The sequence below is a fragment of the Lissotriton helveticus genome, chromosome 3_1, assembly GCF_964261635.1.
Source record: "Lissotriton helveticus chromosome 3_1, aLisHel1.1, whole genome shotgun sequence".
Lineage (NCBI taxonomy): Eukaryota > Metazoa > Chordata > Amphibia > Caudata > Salamandridae > Lissotriton > Lissotriton helveticus.
In genome coordinates, this window is record NC_136061.1 from 371,672,415 (window position 1) to 371,691,535 (window position 19,121).

A 19,121-nucleotide genomic window follows, 5' to 3' on the forward strand; every position below is an offset into this window, starting at 1 on the left:
GAAAATTCACTGAAAAAACCATAGGTTATAGACCATATATAGTTAGGAATTAGCATTTAAAAAACCTTATTTTACTCACACAAAACCATTGAAATTCCATATATAGTTAGTTGCACTAACTATATATTGCGCACCCGCAATCCACTGCTGATCATGTCACATATTACATCATTCATGACATGGTCAGTGACATCACTGATGACATCACTGATGACATCTCAAATGACATCACTGATGACATCACTGATGACAACTCATTTGACATCAATGACCACATCACTGATGATATTATTCATGTGACAATACAATGCATCTCTTCACATTTTAATATAACCTCTGTTTCACCCAGTGTTAAAAACAGAGTATAATTTTTGAAACCATTGACACACCAATACTAGTTACTACATACGTACTCACTGATTCCTACGTCTACACACACATTCACTCATTCACCCATACAATCATTCATACATACAATCACTCATGTTTACAACACAATCATATGCACTCATACACCTATACAGACACTCACACTCTGCCACTCATCCATGGAGTTACTCACACACCTAGTCAGTCCTGTAAAGAATCAATCACACTTCCATTTTCTACTCTATACAGTTAAACATAGAGCACCTTACGTTTTCAACCATATACTAACACATACTTACTCTCTTATACAATCATTGATACAAGTACACATTGATCTGTACAGAGTCACACACCTCCCATCCAGCCACACACACACTCAGTCTCCCATGCAAATACTTGGGCAATCAATCAATAACCCATATAGTTACTCATATAGCTACTGATCAACACATGCAGCAGTTTACAGAACAACAGACATAATGATGCACAAATTAAGACAGTTTAGTCACTAACCCATGCACTCAGTGAGACACATTTAATCACTCACTCATACATTCAGTCATGCACCTACTAAATCCTTCGTCCAGACACTTATACATCCACTCATTCTTCAATATGTAAGACATATTTTAACTTTACAGAAACATAGTCACTGGATGTTGTCATCAGTGATGTCATCAGTGATGTCATTTGAGATGTCATCAGTGATGTCATCAGTGATGTCACTGACCATGTCATGAATGATGTAATATGTGACATGATCAGCAGTGGATTGCGGGTGCGCAATATATAGTTAGTGCAACTAACTATATATGGAATTTCAATGGTTTTGTGTGAGTAAAATAAGGTTTTTTAAATGCTAATTCCTAACTATATATGGTCTATAACCTATGGTTTTTTCAGTGAATTTTCAAGGTTTTGTAAATGCTAATTCCTAACTATATATGGTCTATAACCTATGGTTTTTTCAGTGAATATATATATATATATATATATAAACGATATTTTGTACAACTATATTTTTGACATCGCTATTTAAAAAAAAAAAATTTTTTTGTACGTACCATTATAAATATAGGATGTCGATATTTTTGACTTTGATATTTAAAACTCGATATTGTGTTATGGGGACATTTTAAGTATTGATATTCTGTCAGTGAACCCTCCAGCAGTATCCCCCAATATCACTGATTTAGGGAACAGAGCAGTGGGTTCCACTATGCAGCCATCACTTCTCAGCAACCCTCCGGATTCGAATGCTGGGCTACCCATTTGGGGCACGCCGCAGTTGGGTCCTATGGCCTGCGCAAACAGCTCTCATATACAGGCAGGCATGCTGGACTCACTTGCCCTGCCGTTTTCTCACGAGTTCTGGTGGTGCCTTAAGGCTGTCCTTTCCTAGGCAGACATTCACCAGGCAACCGGAGTACCCAAATGGAGAGGTCGCAATAACATTCCGCTCAGTAGTCCTGCAGTACGTTCGCTTTCAGGGGGACGTACTGGAGGCTCAGTAAAGGGGGAGGCCCCTCAATCAAAGTCAGGCCAGTATTGTTTGTTGAGCCCTGGGACTACAGTTGGGGCAAAGCTGTTGGCCCAGCGTGATGTTTAGATACTGGCATGTGTTATGATTCCATCAAATGGTCTCAACAGTAGAGACTCCAATGAACGTTGTTTTTGACCAGGCTTATCTATAAAACCTTTGCCTACAAAGCCGCTATGAAGTTTTTCCTTTTTATTTGTGTACCATGCCCTTATTTATTCACTGCACGAGCTCTTTAGCACTAACAACGAATCACCTTTTCCAATAATATTGTGAAAAGGATCAACAATTTGGTATATTTTTGTTATACATTTTTGTCATAAATTGCTTTTGCTGACTTTCACTCTTGTGTGTGAAGAAAAATGGATATGCGTTTTTTCTTACATATAAAGTGAATCCAACATAACTATCCTTGTAGTATATTGCAGAAACACTGTTGGCAGCCAGGTATGCATATATCTGCCCGCTAGGTTGACTGTTACTTTGGTTACAGAGCGGTGATGAAGCGGTAAATGGTCTTTCTTCCACCTATGCCTTGTCAAGTCCCATCGGTTGCACACAAACTGCAAAGTCTTTGTCTCTTCCTGGCAAAGGCTGCTTGAGCCCAGGGTTGATCTGCATGACCCAATATAAGTGTTTTTTTCTGTGGCTTCATCTTTGCACATGTTCTTTTTCTCCTTAGTGTGCTTCAGTACCCAGACATACTGACCGACATGTACCAGTACGCACCCCAGCCAACGTATCTACTACTCTGTGCCTCTTTGGGTAAGTTTTCAGGTGCTTATTGTATATGCTAAAGGCAAAGCCACTGGGCTTGTGTGGTTCTGCGGCCACCGTGTTTTCTGCATAGTTATGGATCTACTAAATTTGCCACATATTTTACCGCATATTTTACCGCATGCTGCTTTATATTTCAGAATTCACTCCAAAATATTCTAAAGCAAATGCATCAAAAAAAGCTTAAAAAAGCACAAGACATTACGCTACACAGTGACAGATCCTTTGCAAGCATTAACACATCACCTATAAAATGATTATTCCTGTAGTAAGGTGTTAAACTGGTGCTAATGAGATGAAACGTTTACCCCGAAAGTATTTAGAAGTGCTAAAAAAACACTTCCAAATAATACTGTCACAAAATGTGTCAACTTATGTTGCGTAATTTGCTTTCTCTTGTATAGTTCACTCAACCCTGCTATATTATTTAGATCCCATACTGCCACATAGTTCCAATACCCCTGATTAGACGTAAGAAAAGTGCAATCATGTTGCAATGAAGTACCAGCTTATGCAACAATGGTCACAAAATTATTCAGCAAAGAAAATAAAAATTGTTTAGCCTTTTATACGACTCACAGCAAGCGATGTGGTACATTATAATAATAATAGTACATTTTCTTTATTCGGTATTTCGTAATAGAAATCCATAAAAGCGACATTATCCATATTATTACAAAGTAAAAAAGATCGATTACACCGTAAAACTGAGTTCCTATAAAAGATGATTAAAAATGAATCACTACACATTTCATTAACATCATTATTCTATGTTTTGGACATATTCCTCACAAGTTTTTCCTATGACTAAAAATGCATTTCAGGAAATTAACAACAAGGTAGCAAGTAGATTCAGAGTCCAAAAGCTGAAGACGCAACATGGCAGGGATGGCACTGTCTAAAGCCCCATGACTTTTACAAAGATAGCAGCCAAAATTTGCGGTGAGCATGATTTATTTATTTATTTATTTATTTAGCGATTTGTATAGCGCCTGGTGACCCAAGGGCATCCCCGCGCTGTAAAAAGGCTGATATCCGCTGGGGGTCGAATGATAAAACTTGCAAAACAGTACCGTATGTATAGTAGTCTGCACTGATTTGTCATCGCAAGGACAAAGTCCTAGGATTGGCTCCCAAGTATTCCTCCTGGGAAAAGCTACTAACCGATGAAAAAGATTTATTCTAAATCTTGTTAGTAGAAATCGGTCGAAAATACTAATATCCATTGTTAAGTAGGGCTGAATCATGATAGTGGTCTGAACCATGGTTGCATGGAGGACAGAGGGTTTCCCTATTTCGCTATCGAGCCTTAGTCCATCTAAGTGGCTCAGGGCCATTACTTTCAGATCCTTCTTAGATATCTCACTGATCTTTGCTGGTGTTAAATAGTCTCTAAGCCTAGGTCAGTGAGAAAATTTCTAATATAGAGAAGCCATCTGATTTTCGCCGAATGTTCTAATGCCATTGAATCTGCCACAATTCCTTTGGTGAACATATTTTTATCAGAGGTCCAAATACGCCACCACAGTAGCAGTGGTTGAATTTTTACCAGGTCCTCTATATGTGGAATGCCTAGTTCTATGTGGCATGCGTATGTAGAGATTCGTCTAGGTGCTGCAAGGAGGAATCTTAAAAAAGAGTTTTCTGCCACCTGTAGAGCACCAACATCCACATGCCCCCAGATGCCAGCACCATACAGTGCTATTGTCCGACATTTACCGTAGTAGATTTTTAGTAGCTCCACAGGCGACCTTTTGCCCAATTTTTGTGAGAAAGTTATCAGGGCATCTATTGCTCTCTTAAAACAGTGCTTTCTAGCCTCGACTGCTACTTTCCAGTTGAGTTTTTCGTCTATTGTAATACCTAGGTAAGGATACTGGGCCGTCACTTCAAGTTTTTGGTTATTAAGGTATATATCCTTAGGCCGTTTTCTCCCTTTGCCTGCCACCATGACAAAGGTCTTCTTAATGTTTATGTGGAGGTCAAGACTGCCCATATACTCCGCATACCTGACAGAGCCTTCTGTAGCTCGCGCGGGGTACGTGCCAGTATGACGGCGTCATCCGCATAGAGCAGAACGGGAATTAGGCGTTGTTTTACTTGCGGGAGGTCCTGAGCCCCCCTTAATAGCTCCACCTCCAAGCTGTTTGTATACAAGGAGAAAAGAAAGGGGGCCAGTACACATCCTTGCCTAACTCCACGCTCCACTCCAAAAGGTGCAGACAACTCACCCTTCAGACCAAAGCGGACTCTCGCGGAAGCTTTGGAGTATAACTCCCTCAAAAAATCTAAAAGTGGGGGATCCACTCCCATTTGTGCCAGAACTGACCAGAGCTTTGAATGGGACATGCAATCAAAAGCGGCGGACAAGTCCACATACACCATGTAGAGCCTGTCCTGTTTTGCGTGAATATATTTACCCAGGATCATGGATAGATTTAGGGCCTGTTCTACTGTACCAAAAACCTTCCCGGAAGCCGAATTGTAGATCGGACAAAACACCCCTTTCCTCTACCCACTGCTGGAGTCGCTCAAGGACAACCCTGCCAGCTACCTTGCCCAGCGAGTCCATCAGTGAGATAGGGCAATAACAAGTAGGGTCCTGCGGTCTCCCTTTTTAAATATTGGGACCATGATGGACTTGGTCCAAGAATCCAACAACCCCTTTTTTGCGGCTGCCATACATACTCTAGTAAGTATAGGGGCCCAGAGGTCCACATTATATTTAAAAATATCCACCGGGACTCCATCGGGCCCCGGTGCTTTGCCATTTTTACTTACTTTTAGGGCCAGAAGCACCTCAGAAATATAAAATTCTATGGAAATAGGATATACGACCGCTGGGTAAGTTAGGTCTGGTCCTGCTATATGTGATTCTTTCTGAAAGATTTTAGAGAAATGGGATACCCAAGCTCCTTCTTCTATGGCCACTTCAATCTTGGGAAGGTTATCGTCAGCTAGGAATGGGGACTTGACTACCCTCCAAAAGGCCTCACTATTTTTATCTGAGGCACTTTTGTGTATTTCGTCCCACAACGCCTGTTTCAGTTCGGCCTTTCTCTGCTTATGCACAGCCAAGTACTCTTTTCTAAGTCTAGCAATTAGCTGTAGATCTCTAGCATCTTTATTCAAGGCCACTTTTAGCTTAGAATGTGCCAGGGTACAGCTATGGTTAAACCAGCCTTTCTTAGTTGATGTTTCTACTATTGGTTTTGCTGTCAGAAGGCCCTTAATAGTAGCTAGTATTATAGAAAAGTTGCTTAGAACTTCCTCCTCTGTTACTGTTAGATCTAGGCATTTTATAATGTGGGGGTAGGCTGATTTAATCAGCTCTTCAGTAATTTGCCCGGGATTTATCTTCCCCCATTTTAGAGTATACCCGTTTAACTGAGCTATATGTAATTTGTTCTGACTCAGCGCTTTTGCTATCGTTAGGGTAAGGGTTTGTTAGTGCATTAAATAAAGTTCTACCATAAGGGCCGAATGGTCAGTATATTTTCTAGAACCTCAAAATGTTTGGCTCTATTTGACAAACCGTCTGATACGAGGATATAGTCAACTGTTGTTTGGTATCCCCTCCCCAAGTATGTTGGTTGTAACTGATTAGTATTAGAGGTCGGGTTGTTAACTATTAAGAGGTCCAAGTCTGATAATAAGTGTGCCCACCTTAGTATGGCTGAAGTGAGTGAGGGGGATATCCTGCTCATTCACCATCCCACCACAGTTTTTTCCATCATGTGGGCAGGGATGTAGATTAAAATCCCCCCCCCCCCCCATAGGAAATATACAGCGCCTTTGCCTCCTTTAGCTTGTCTGAAATGGGAGAGTTTCTCATAAAGGTTAGATACCGCCCTCAAGAATTCTCCTTCCTCTAAATTATTATAGAAATTAATAAGCATGACGGTCTCGTTATTGGGTAAGGAAAGGGAGAGAAGCTGGAAGTTTACGTCCAGTTCAACTATTGTTACTTTTAGTTTCTGGATGGTATTTGCTATATAGATGGTCAATCCTCCCTTGGGCCTGCCCATACTTCCTACCAAAGCTGGAGAAAAATACGTCCTAAATCCCAGGAGGTGAAGTTCCATCGGTGACCATGTCTCCTGGAGACAGACAATTTGTTGTCTTCCCAGGAAGCTCATGGCGCTCCCATCTTCGATCTTAGGGCGAAGGCCGGCGATGTTCCAAAAAACAACGCCTAAAGCTTGGGGGTCCTTGTTGGGAATGTCAACTATTTGGGGTTTAGGATAAAGCTCTGGCTCCGCTGGCTTGGGCCTAGGGGGGTCTTCAAGCAATGGTGGTCAATCAACTGACTCAAGACCACTATATCTGTTCATCGTTGGAATACCACTCCAACCCTCCCAACACAGTAGCTCTCTGTAGGAATCTCTCAGATGATGTCCTCCCCACTCTTCTCTTTCTCCACCCCGATATCGAGGGCCCACTGTGTGCCAGGATCCATCATAATGAGGACCATTACGATATCTCGGGGGGTAAAAGAAAGAAAGGCGCTTTGTTCCTATTCCACCCGTTAGACTGGGGTGTTCCCATGAACAAATATGGTCAACCACTCTAGGATCTTCAAAAGTAATGAGAACACAGTCTCCCTGTATTGATTTCCTACCATGCCCTACCCAAGGGGCTCTTCTTACCATCAAGTTCTTACTTGAGTAATACGGGGGAAGTGGCCGGTTCATACTAAGCCAATGTTGAGCCTTGTTCTTTAGAGACCAGATTGGTTCTGAATTTTGATCCGCCAATTCTGGTACTCCGGTCATTACGACTACAAAGGGACTAGCTTCAGGTGGCAAATTAACGGAAAATTTGCCATCAGAAGGTACTCTGTCCCACCCTCTGTTCGATTGTATTGCTGGTATTTTTGGACCAATGTTATTATGTTCCAAATTAGTATTTAAGGTGGTATTTGGGGTTTTGTTTAATGGCTTCTCTGTTATATTACTTTTTGCAGCTGTAGTTTGAATTGGTTTAGCAGCTAATCCTAGGGGGACTGATTTTTTATTTTGGGCAATAGGATTAGAGGAGGACTGCTTACCACCCCCAATCTTTTGTGCCCCTTGATTTGGGTTAGCTTTTACAGAGGTTGTCAATTCGGCTAATGCTTTTTCTATTTGGGACAATCTAACTTCTAATGGTGTTAACAATAGCTTAAATAGGTCCCCTATTTTTGTTAGCAGTTGGGTATTAGAATTATTATTGTCTGCCTCGTTTATTGGTGGTGGATCAGTTACGGTTTCTAAACTAATAGGGGCCGGGATATCATGTGGTGTTTGATGTATAATCACGATATGGGTATCCTGATCTCCTGTCGTCGGGGTACAAGGACGTTTCTCTCCTGTCTTTTTGAGAGTTTATAAGTCTTTTTTTTTTTTTCCTTATTGCACACTCTCTCCTCCCTCTTGACTGTCTTATCTCTTCTGGGGTGGTTTGGATCACTAAATCTGGGGTCTTTTCTAGGTCCAGAGTTAGTTGAAAATCAGAAAGCTGCGAAGCCGATAGATCGACTGTGTTTGGTAAGCTATGCCTTTGACCACAGGCTTCACTCCGTCCAGGGTTCCTAGGTTGATCGGGTGTTCTTGCATCTGCCAGATGGCCCATGGAGGATCTTTTTACGGTAGCTAAATCTTGGGACACTCTACGTTCCATGAGGGAGATACTCTGATCTATAAATGAGTTAGCCCTAGTAATGAAACTATCTATGGGACCTATAAGTTGCCCCTCCCTAGCAGCGGTTTTGCTTCTGCTTCCTCGTGTAGACATAGTGAAAGCTTAAAAATTTGCTAAAGTTATGATAGAAATAAACAATAAGAATTACAAACAACCCTAGGAATGATTTAGGACTGGAAGAAAGTACATACAGTTTAGGAGTTAGTCCTGAACGGTGGTAATCTTAAGAGGGGGGGCCCTGCCCAGTCTTTAACAGTCTCTAACGGGCTACAACGGGCCCGCCCTTGGCCCGGGCTTAACCCCGTGCTTGGTCCCGTGCGCGTCCCGCGTGCGCGTTGTAGTTTCTCCTAATAAGCGGAAGGTACAGGAAGGGGCGGGAAGAGGACCAGCTGCGGCCGATCAGCGCCGCTGGGCAGGCTGGTCCTCCCAGTCCCGCCTCTGTCCGTCAGTCGAGCAAATGGTTCCAAGGTGGTCCACGGTCCTCTGGGTCCCAGCTAGGTCACAACAACAAAGTTCAGTGACCCGCGAGCGGCTCCCGCGAAGCGGGGCCGCGAGAGGTGGCAGAGTGGCCGGACAGGCCAAACAAACGGCGAAGTCCAAATGAACAGCAACCCTCCTAACGTGGCAAAAGGAAGAGTTCCCACTTGGTGCACTCGCTGGAAGATCTTTAATGCAGGAGGGGGCGGGAAGAGGACCAGCTGCGGCCGATCAGCGCCGCTGTGCAGGCTGGTCCTCGCAGTCCCGCCTCTGTCCGTCAGTCGAGCAAATGGTTCCAAGGTGGTCCACGGTCCTCTGGGTCCCAGCTAGGTCACAACAACAAAGTTCAGTGACCCGCAAGCGGCTCCCGCGAAGCGAGGGCTGCGAGAGGTGGCAGAGTGGCCGGCCAGGCCAAACAAACGGCGAAGTCCAAATGAACAGCAACCCTCCTAACGTGGCAAAAGGAAGTTGTGGTACATTATGTGGCATTCCTTAGCTTATATCCATTTTAGTACGGAGTATTGAGGGAGAATGGAATCGACTGCCTTAGAAAACACAGGTTTCCTGTGATAGAAAACTATACACACATTAATCACATACTCTTCACTGTGTTTTCTGTTTACCAACGATTAATGTTTTTTCACTGGCATAAAGTCGAAGGGACTACATGATTAATACCTTTTTTCTGCCTCCCTACCTAAACTACCTTGAGACAAACATATTACAATGCTGCAGTCAGAAGAATGTAAACCTACAGATGCAGACTTTTAAATTACGTTTTAAAACCTCTCTTCTGAAACCGAGTGCACTCTTCTAGGGGCAACTCTTTCAGAAAAACATGTATGCTACACATTTTTTTAATGTAAGTGTCTCACTGTGAGCCTCTTGAGATTCAAGATAACCAGGCTTTCACAGAGCGACAAAACGTGTGGGACACATTCACATTCTCTGAGGCCTTCTTGAAACAACACTTTATTTGAGTCAACATAAATTAACATCACGCTTAAAACATTTCCTCCTCATTAGAATCCACAGCCTCCTGTCTCTTTTGTGATCCACTGCCCCAACTGCACCTTGGGATCTGACACTTCTAGGTCTGTCTTACTGGGTTGTGCCTCTCCATCTCCTCTGTGTGGGCTTTAGTCACATAGCTTCTTCTTGGAATCCATTGGCTAAAAATTCTCTTACCAGGCTTTTATGTAATGCACCTGCCCATCACCTTAAATTGACCCATCAGGATGATCCCATGCCTGCAGTGGTGCTAGTCCATTGTAAGCCCTAGTGTTGGTGTCACCACAGCTGCCAAAGGGAGTCCAAAGGTGCAGCAAACAGGAGGCCTGAGCTCTGTTCTGAAAGTGAAAAAGAGCTTACAAATTGATTGCTCTATATACAGGGTCACTATAATTCTCTGGCAAGGCAAGACCGAATTACTTCAGGTCTGAATTGTGTGACATTAAAACAGCTATTATATGTAGCATCAATCGTGCCAACTGAGGTTAGATTCTGCGGGTCTCAGCTGTGGGTTTGCAGCACTTCTGTTGTATTACCATCATGAAATTCTCACATTCACCATGCGTACACCAATTTTAAACAGACCCTTAACCTTTCAATAGCAGAGATGTTTAATTAATGAAAGAGCACTATGTATGTTCTGGTGATATCAAATAGCCTCATAGCCCTTTGTAGTGGGCTATACCGGCTATTAATGGCCCGCTCCAGCTTTAACAAGGGAGCGGGACTCTAATAGCCAGTATAGCCCAGCTACGAAGGGCTATAAGGCTATTAGAACATTCTGCCTCTAGAGGGCAGAATGTTCTAACAAATAAAAAAAGGCCTCTCGGAGCCCGAGGGGGTTTAAATCCCCTCGGTCTCCGAGAGGCCTTTGTGACAACATTGGAATGTTGCTTTGCGGGCCTTTACCGGCCCGTAGAAGCACGGAGCACTCAATTGTCTTCAATGGAGTAAGCGCCACATTTCAATGTTCTAATATAGCCTTATAGCCCGCCGTAGCGCGCTTTACCGGCTATTAAAGGCTAGCTACAGCGTTAAAGGCCACAGCCGAAGGCGAGGGCATTTAACAAGGGAGAAGGACTTTAATAGCCGGTATAGCCTAGCTACAAAGGGCTATAAGGCTAGTAGAACATTCTGCCACTATAGGGCAGAATGTTCTAAGAAATTAAACAAAGGCTGCAGGGAGCGCGAGAGGATTGAAATACCCTCAGGCTCCCTGAAGCCTTTGTTCACAGCCACAGCTGTGAACAAAGAAACATTGGAATGTTGGACCGGGTTATACCAGCCATTATAAGCCCAGAGCTACTCCATTGTTTTCAGTCGAGCTCCCAACATTCCAATGTTCTAATACAGAATTCACCAACAGCTATCAAGGCATCAAAACAGTGTCCTCGCAAATCCTTACCACTGCTCTGAATGAATTAGTCCATGGAAAATATATGCAATGTTGCACTTAGTAGCACACAAGCCTACGCACACTTGCCTCTTTCAAAAATGTGGTTTACAGCTGCTTTAGAGCTTTCAGCCGGAGACCAATGTGAGGTACCCTCTGTGTCCACAGTGTGGGTTCATGGAAACACAGCTTTCCTTGTTCTAAAGAAGGCACAGCCCATTAGCACAGTTGTATCAGGCTAAAAACAAAAGTGTTATGCGATTGTCTCTGTAGGAAGAGGCACGTTTATACTCACCAGATATCAAAAGACATCTTCAGAATCCTGATGGCATTGCTAAGAACAATGCTGCTTGAGAGCATCAGGATGCAAAATGATTTAAATTCAAGTGTGAAAGAAACAATCTACACGCTGTAAAAAAAACATCATTTAAAAACGTGTAGTGACACTTATCCAGTATTTTGTGTATTCAGACGAGCAGGAAAATGCATTTTAAAGTCGTATTTTGCTTTCTCATTTCTGATTTGTTAGATGTTCAGAGTAAACTTACTGCTGACATAGTTGAGTAACACTTTTTATTGTACAGAATCAATCTGTACGTGAACTGTTTGATTCTTGTTTTGCTCTAGAGAAAGCACAAATTCTGCTTACGAACCCATCATAAAGCGATATTACAAAAAGCAAAACCATCTCTGATTACAACAGTTTAGAAAGATCTTCACCTCTTTAAGGTCTGCTGGACAACTGTACTAATGTACTGGTTGCAAAAATACAGTTGCAAATTGCGCACCAAACTTTGACACCCAGTAAATTATTTTGCAAACTGACCTATGAACACATAAGCCCATTGTTGTACAGTGCTTAGCTTCTTTCTTGCGCCAGCACTCTAGATTCCTCCCTAAGTTCTATGTTCTGGAGCTCCTTTGCCTGGTTGACAGTTGGAGCTGTGGTTGGACTGGGAGGCTGTTCTACCTATACCTGTACTGCAAATAAACCTATACTTCACTTACCAGCTGATGGAGTCAACCCTTCATTTATAACATTTGGCGACTTGGACTTGTGGAGTGTCCAACCATCTTCCCTCCGTATATTGCTGCAGTCATAAGAAACTCTACAGTGCGGTAGAACCAGAGAATCAAGGAGCCTCTCAAGAACCTCGTGTACACAGCCGGGACACCGACATCGTTTCCGCTCCAGTGATCACCGCTTAAGGAAAAAGTTAATTTCTGGATGTTCGCGCTGTACCAAGATTTTCTAAAAGACTTTGACGTCATCTCATCCGCTGCCTACGAATCACGGTGAGTTGCCTAGCAACGCTAACTCACACTGTGCTCTAACGCGTGTAGAAACAAGCAGCGTAAGCAGCAGCGTCATTGAAACGCAAACGGCGTTTATAACGGCATCTTAGGGAACGCAGACGACGGCAAACGCAACGTCTGACGTCAGCGACAGCATCACAGGAACACAACAGCGACAGCGTCACTGAAACACAAGCGGCGCCACAGTCAGCATTCTGTTAACGCGAGTAGCAACGGTGTCACCGGAACAGATGTATAATTGAGGTGCATTTCATTTACGCGTCAACCCGCTGTGATCCAGTACTACACACACGCCGCATTTGGAATTTATTGGTATTTGCCCGTGATATTAATTATCTTCATAGATATATTCCTGTTTGAACAGTAAAAACTTCGTTTCTTTGCCACAGACATTCTCTTTTGAAGTAAACATTTATTATAACATTACTGCAAAGTATACTTGCTTCTCTTTACCCAGCTAGTAATATATGAACATGACTCAAGCGATCAATGTCGCTCTTCCTCCTCAATTTTTGTCAGAACCAGGCAATCCCCCTATTGCCTGGGAAGACTGGATAGGCATGTTCTATAATTATATTGAAGCTTTAGATGGTGAAGACTATTCTACTAAACGAAAAAAAGCTTTATTAATGACCACGTTGGGTAAAGAGGGTCAGAGACTCTTCAGATACTTACCACAAGTTCTACCTGCAGGGTCACAAGCTGACTTCGATGAGTTTAAAGAGGCTATAACAAGATTAGAAACTCGTTTTGGCAAAGAAGAGAATCTTATTCTTCAAAGATACAAATTTTATAAGAACAAACAATTAGCTGAAGAAAATATTGATGAATTTGTAGCTAGACTGCGTGAATTATCAATCAAATGCAACTTTGGCTCAATGGCAGATGAACTAATTAGAGATCAGCTGGTTGTTCAAGCCAATAATAGAAAAGTACAGGAACGTTTGTGGGCGGCAAAGAACCCATCTCTAAAAGACGCAATAGAACTTGCCAAAGTTGTGGAGGAAAGCGAAAAGTGTATGAGAGAACTACAGAAAAGTAGTTTGGAGTCCAAGGTGGCAGAAATCTCTCATAAGAGCACTTTTAGCGAAAATAGTGACGATGAAGCTGCTGCCATTGCAATTGTTAGGAAGAAGGGTTATGTTCTTCAGAAAAAGAATGTGCAACAGTCATCTGTTAGCAAATATAATCAGAAGATGTGTTCTAGATGTGGTAGTTTTTCCCACTCTTCGGAGGGAAAATTTTGTTTTGCAAATAACAAAGAATGTCTACGGTGTGGTAAGACAGGACACTTTGCAAAAATGTGTAAGAATAAGAATAATTCGAGAATTACAGTCGTTAATGAATGTGTTGAATTGAGACGTGATGTCAACAAAACCTTAGTCCTGAATGACACTGTGTGCGCGTGTGATAACCAGAGAGGTAATCCTTTCAAAGATGATTTTGTAATTGATGGGAAAGTTATTACACTTATGGTTGACACTGGTTCGAAGTGGACCATAATCCCCAATGCTTTGATGAAGAGAGTGTGGGGTGAAAGGGTTTTGAAGACATGTGACATCTTCCCGTCTGGTTACCAGGGGGAGAAGATTGACATACTGGGCTTCTTCGAAGCTGATATTGTTTTCAAAGGAAGATCAGCTTGTGGTAAAATATACATTTCAGCAGATGGACCAGCAATTTTAGGCCGTCATCATCAATATGATCTGCACATAGTGGTGGATCCTAGATCTGATAATCCAATTTCAGTTGTCGAGGCTTCATCCATGGAGGATATATTAGCCCGATTTAAAAATGTATTTAGAGATCAGTTGGGTGAACTGATTGGCTACTCTCATCGCATAATTCTCAAGAAGGGCAGTTCACCCGTACAACACAAAGTAAGGAGAGTGCCCTTTGCCTTGCGAGACGAAGTTAAGGCTACGCTTGAGGAGATGCTCCAAGGAGGTATCATCGAACCCATCGAAGCATCTCCTTGGGTTTCGCCTGTCGTGATCTCACAGAAACCAGATAACAAGATCAGGTTCTGTGTGGATCTTCGCTCTCTTAATAAGTGTGTTGTAGCTGACGTATTTCCCCTACCAAACATTGGCGAATTAGTTTCAACCCTTAAAGGAGCGAAATTTTTTAGTAAGTTAGATCTTAAACACGCTTACCATCAAATCTGCCTGGATGAAAGCTCAAAGCATCTAACTGCATTTATCACCAGCGAGGGCACATTCCAATTCACCAGACTACCTTTTGGGCTAGTCTCAGCTGCTAGCGTGTTCCAGAGACTGGTCTCTGAAGTCTTTAAGGGTCTTGATAAGGTACTGTACTTTCAAGATGATATCTTGATTTATGGCAACTCTCTGCTGGAACACAACAAGATCTTACAAGATGTGTTACGTAGAGTAGATGAGGCTGGGTTGACATTAAGAAAAGAGAAGTGTGCCTTTCTGTTGAGAGAAATAGAGTACTTAGGATTTTGCTTGTCGGAAGAGGGCATCAAACCTAAAAAAAACTTAATGAAGCCATTGAGTTAGCTCCCTCCCCAGTGGATAAGGATCAACTTCGGTCCTTTATGGGCTTGATTGAGTTTTATTCGAAATTTGTAAGGGATTTCTCTTCCAAGACTGCTTCCCTCAGGTCCTTACTTAAAAAAGGTGTCAAATTTTGTTGGACCACTGAGCACGAATCTTGTTTTAAGTTGATCAAGGAGGAACTCAAAACAGCAGATGTGCTTACCCCTTTTGACACTGCTCGGTCCTCTATTCTCATGGTTGACGCTAGTGCCATTGGTCTTGGTGAGGTCCTTTTACAAAGACATGGCAGTGTGGAGAAAACTGTAGCTTTCGCGTCTAGACCTTTATCCACCTCTGAGGCTAACTACTCAGTAATAGAGCGTGAGGCTCTTGCCGCCGTCTGGGGAACAAGCTACTTTCGTACCTATTTGTGGGGTTACAAGTTCGTTTTGCGCACAGACCACAAACCCCTTTTAAACATCTTAGCTCCGGGTGGGGCTGGTAAGGGCTCCCCAAGGTTGGCGAGACTAGCTTCTCGCCTGCAGGATTATCGGTGTGAGATCGAATTTGTTCACGGGTGGAAGAATATCCAAGCAGATTGTTTGTCCAGGCTCCCCATTCCTTCTGTGTGTAGTGGGTCTGAGAACACGTCTGATGATTTAGCGGTTGCTGTTATGGAGGATGTTTTGTTGGTGGGTGGTGGTTCATTTTCCCGTGATGAATGGTCCAAAGGAATGGAAGAAGATCTGACTTTGAAGGCTGTTATCAGTCTTGTCTCTAATGGTACTAGGAGAGAAAGTACGGTTAGTCCTTCGGTCAGACCTTTTCTAAAAATTTTAGATGAACTTTCTTTAGAAGGTAAAGATGTTTTGATGCGAGGTGACCGTTTTGTCCCTCCCAGATTATTAAGAAGGAAGATTCTAGACTTGGCCCATGAAGGACATTTGGGTCAAAGTCTCACTCAACGCCGCGTCAAACAGAACTTTTGGTGGCCCTCTATTGACAATGAAGCAGTTGATTGTGTTCTAAAGTGTAGTTTCTGCAAAGAGGGGGAGAAGCGCCTCAAAGTCTTGGGCTCTCAGCCCGCACACAAAATTACTTTTGATGATACTCCCTGGCACAGTGTCTGCATAGACTTTATAGGACCCATGGGTGAGTTACCCACCGACCATCGCTTCGCAATTGTTCTAATCGATTGTTTTTCAAAATGGCTGTGTGTACAGTTTGTGAAAGAGATTACCACTGATGCTACCATTAAGTTTTTGAAAAGTATTTTTATCAACGAGGGGTATCCTAGTGTCCTTATCTCTGACAATGGGACTCAACTCACCTCCTCGAAAATGACTTCTTTTGTTAACGAGTGTGGCATCAGGCATCAGAAGACTAGTCTTTACAACCCACAGGGTAATGGCCTTTGCGAAAGAGTGAATCGCCTTGTCAAGGGTGTGATTCAAATGTTTGTTGAGACTGGGTGCTTCTCTGATGAGCGTGTCCAGGAGATGGTTTGGGCTTATCGCTCTACACCTCACAAGAGTGGTGAGAAGTCTCCTTTCGAGCTTATGCGTGGTCGCAATCCTGTAAGCAAATTGACCCCTGCTTGGTTAAAGGGTTCTGGCGGCGATGTTCCCTCAATTCATGACATTACCCAACTTCCCATCTCTGTTGGTGACCTGGTTAAAGTTAAGCCGGGAAGACTTACTAAGGGTCTCAGCAAGTTTAGGGGTCCTTTTAGAGTCAAGAGAGTTTTTCCTCATTTCATCGTCTTAGCTAATGGTGAAAGTTGGAACTACCGCAGAGTAGCTCTCTATCAGAAATGTAAAGACTCTTCTTCTGATGACCTGTTTCCTCCTCAGAGTGTTGGTTGTAATGGTTATTTATTGTCTTCTGGTGATCCTTCTGTACTCACCCCTTTGTCAACTGGACGGGGGAGGTGGGTGGTGGTGATGCCTCCACATCTTCATGTTCCTACTATAATGATTCTGCGGTTAATCCTTCCACTTCTGTTTCCTTTGCTCCTGCCTCTGTATCTTGCGATCCTGTTTCTTCCTCCTCTTCTTTGGTTGATGCTGGTTCGAGGAGCTCTCGCTCCCGTCGTCCACCCATGTACTTGAATGATTATGTGCATTAGTGTTTCTTTATGTTTTTCCGTGTTTTCTTTCCTTACTAAGAAGGGAGATATGTTGTACAGTGCTTAGCTTCTTTCTTGCGCCAGCACTCTAGATTCCTCCCTAAGTTCTATGTTCTGGAGCTCCTTTGCCTGGTTGACAGTTGGAGCTGTGGTTGGACTGGGAGGCTGTTCTACCTATACCTGTACTGCAAATAAACCTATACTTCACTTACCAGCTGATGGAGTCAACCCTTCATTTATAACACCCATCCTTAAAGTAATGGTTTGGAGGGGGTCGCAGAAGGACGTGCCTGGTGAGTACTCAAAATTGCAACTCCCACTAATTATGTACCTTCACAGGGATGGTGGAATGCAAGCAACAGCAGGGCACCATCCCTACGAATGTATTTCAAAAAGGAATATTTTAATAGCAGCATGAGAGGATGCTTAAAAAAGTTTCTCCATTTTGAAAAACATCAGAGAGAGTTGGCAGTGGTCCTGTGGATTACTGTCTGCTCCCAATGAAGCTGCCACCATGATTCAAAAAGGGGAAGAAGTCCAAAGGACACCCTACCCAACTTGGGAGTCAGTAACATTTCAATGCTTTGCAACCAGAATTATAGTTGTAGACAACTAATACATATGTACTGATTTGGAATTTGGAAGGAACACTCATAACACACCCCTTCCGAACTGGTATCCATTTCTAAACCCGTTTAACGATTCTGAAAACCATTTCAGCAGTGGCGGCTCCTTTATGGGGGCTTTTGGGCGCCGCCTCCCTGCTTTCTCGCCGTGTGAGAAGGCAGAAACAAATGGTAGTTGTTACTACCATTTGTTTCTGCCTTCTCGCACGGCGAGAAAGCAGATGGTTGGGGGTGGGCGGTGTTACTCGAGGGCAGCGGGGAATGGCTGAGGCCGCCCAAACAGACAGTAATAACAACAGTGGGCAAGTCACTCCCCCATGCCCTCGAGTAACACCGCCCACTCTCCCTGTTCTCTCTGTATTCTGCAGCATACAGAGAGAAAATGACGCGGGTGGGGCAGCGGCTGCACCAATTAACACCGCGGCAGTGGGGGGGAGGGAGGCTGCCTGCCGCCATCCTGATGACGACGAGCCCAGAGGAATTCAAATGCAGCGACGGGTGGAGTCGGGAGTCTGGAGTCTCGGGACTTAAGAAAAGCTGGAAGCCAAGGTAAGTTATTAATCCCAACTCCCCCCCATCCCCTCTGCTGCGACAACCCCATTTCCACCCCCCCCCCACCCGCCCGTAATGCCGGCCGCGACTGATTGATTTAAAAAAAAGTAAGCGGCATTCTTACTCCAGTCCAATCTTGTGGCTATACAGAGGCAGTGTGCGTGTTACTGTTTATTAGCACGGAGCTCCTCGAAGGAGCTCGTGTTTACTGTTTAGAAGGACACTTGAGAGCGCTATGTGGTGAACATATATAAAATAGCGCGAAGACACCTGCTTGTGTGTTTATTTAATTTATGGCCACAGTCCACTTATTGCTTAACAACACCTCTCATGGAAATGGTGCTGTGCATGACCGTCGAAAGCGGTGCGCCAGACATTACCAGTGTTTGGTGTAAAATACCTTGATGTGGCAGTGGCACTGACTGAGACACTGCTGTATACACTAGAAAATGAACGGAGTTCAGGCAGAGTTTTTAAAATAACATTGCACCGCGCCTTATAGTTAAGTTTGCAAAGTTTTAGTTTGAAGTTGGCGTCAGCTTGTGCACATACTCATTTTGAGGCATTTATTATTACATTTCTGTTGAAACAGACTCTTAGCAAGGGGTGAGCTGAGAGCAAAAAGCAACAATAAAACTGGTGATTATTTCATGCCAGCTAAATGTGTTGTGTGTGCCTCACCCTCTCGGACAGAGAGGAAAGCTGCAGCTGAACCCACTCTTGTTTTTTGTTGTGCAGACAAATG

The 19,121-nt window shown here is 43.3% G+C and overlaps 1 protein-coding gene across 1 annotated transcript in view; it reads left to right on the forward strand.

Annotated features, from left to right (window-relative positions):
- LOC144824549 (TLC domain-containing protein 1-like) overlaps positions 1 to 19,121 on the forward strand; it is a 144,302-nt gene that overhangs the window by 80,475 nt on the left and 44,706 nt on the right. Inside the window, exon 2 of the mRNA XM_078683602.1 lies at positions 2,592 to 2,674. Coding sequence (XP_078539728.1) covers positions 2,592 to 2,674 — 83 coding nt within the window. The remainder of the gene's footprint in view (positions 1 to 2,591; positions 2,675 to 19,121) is intronic.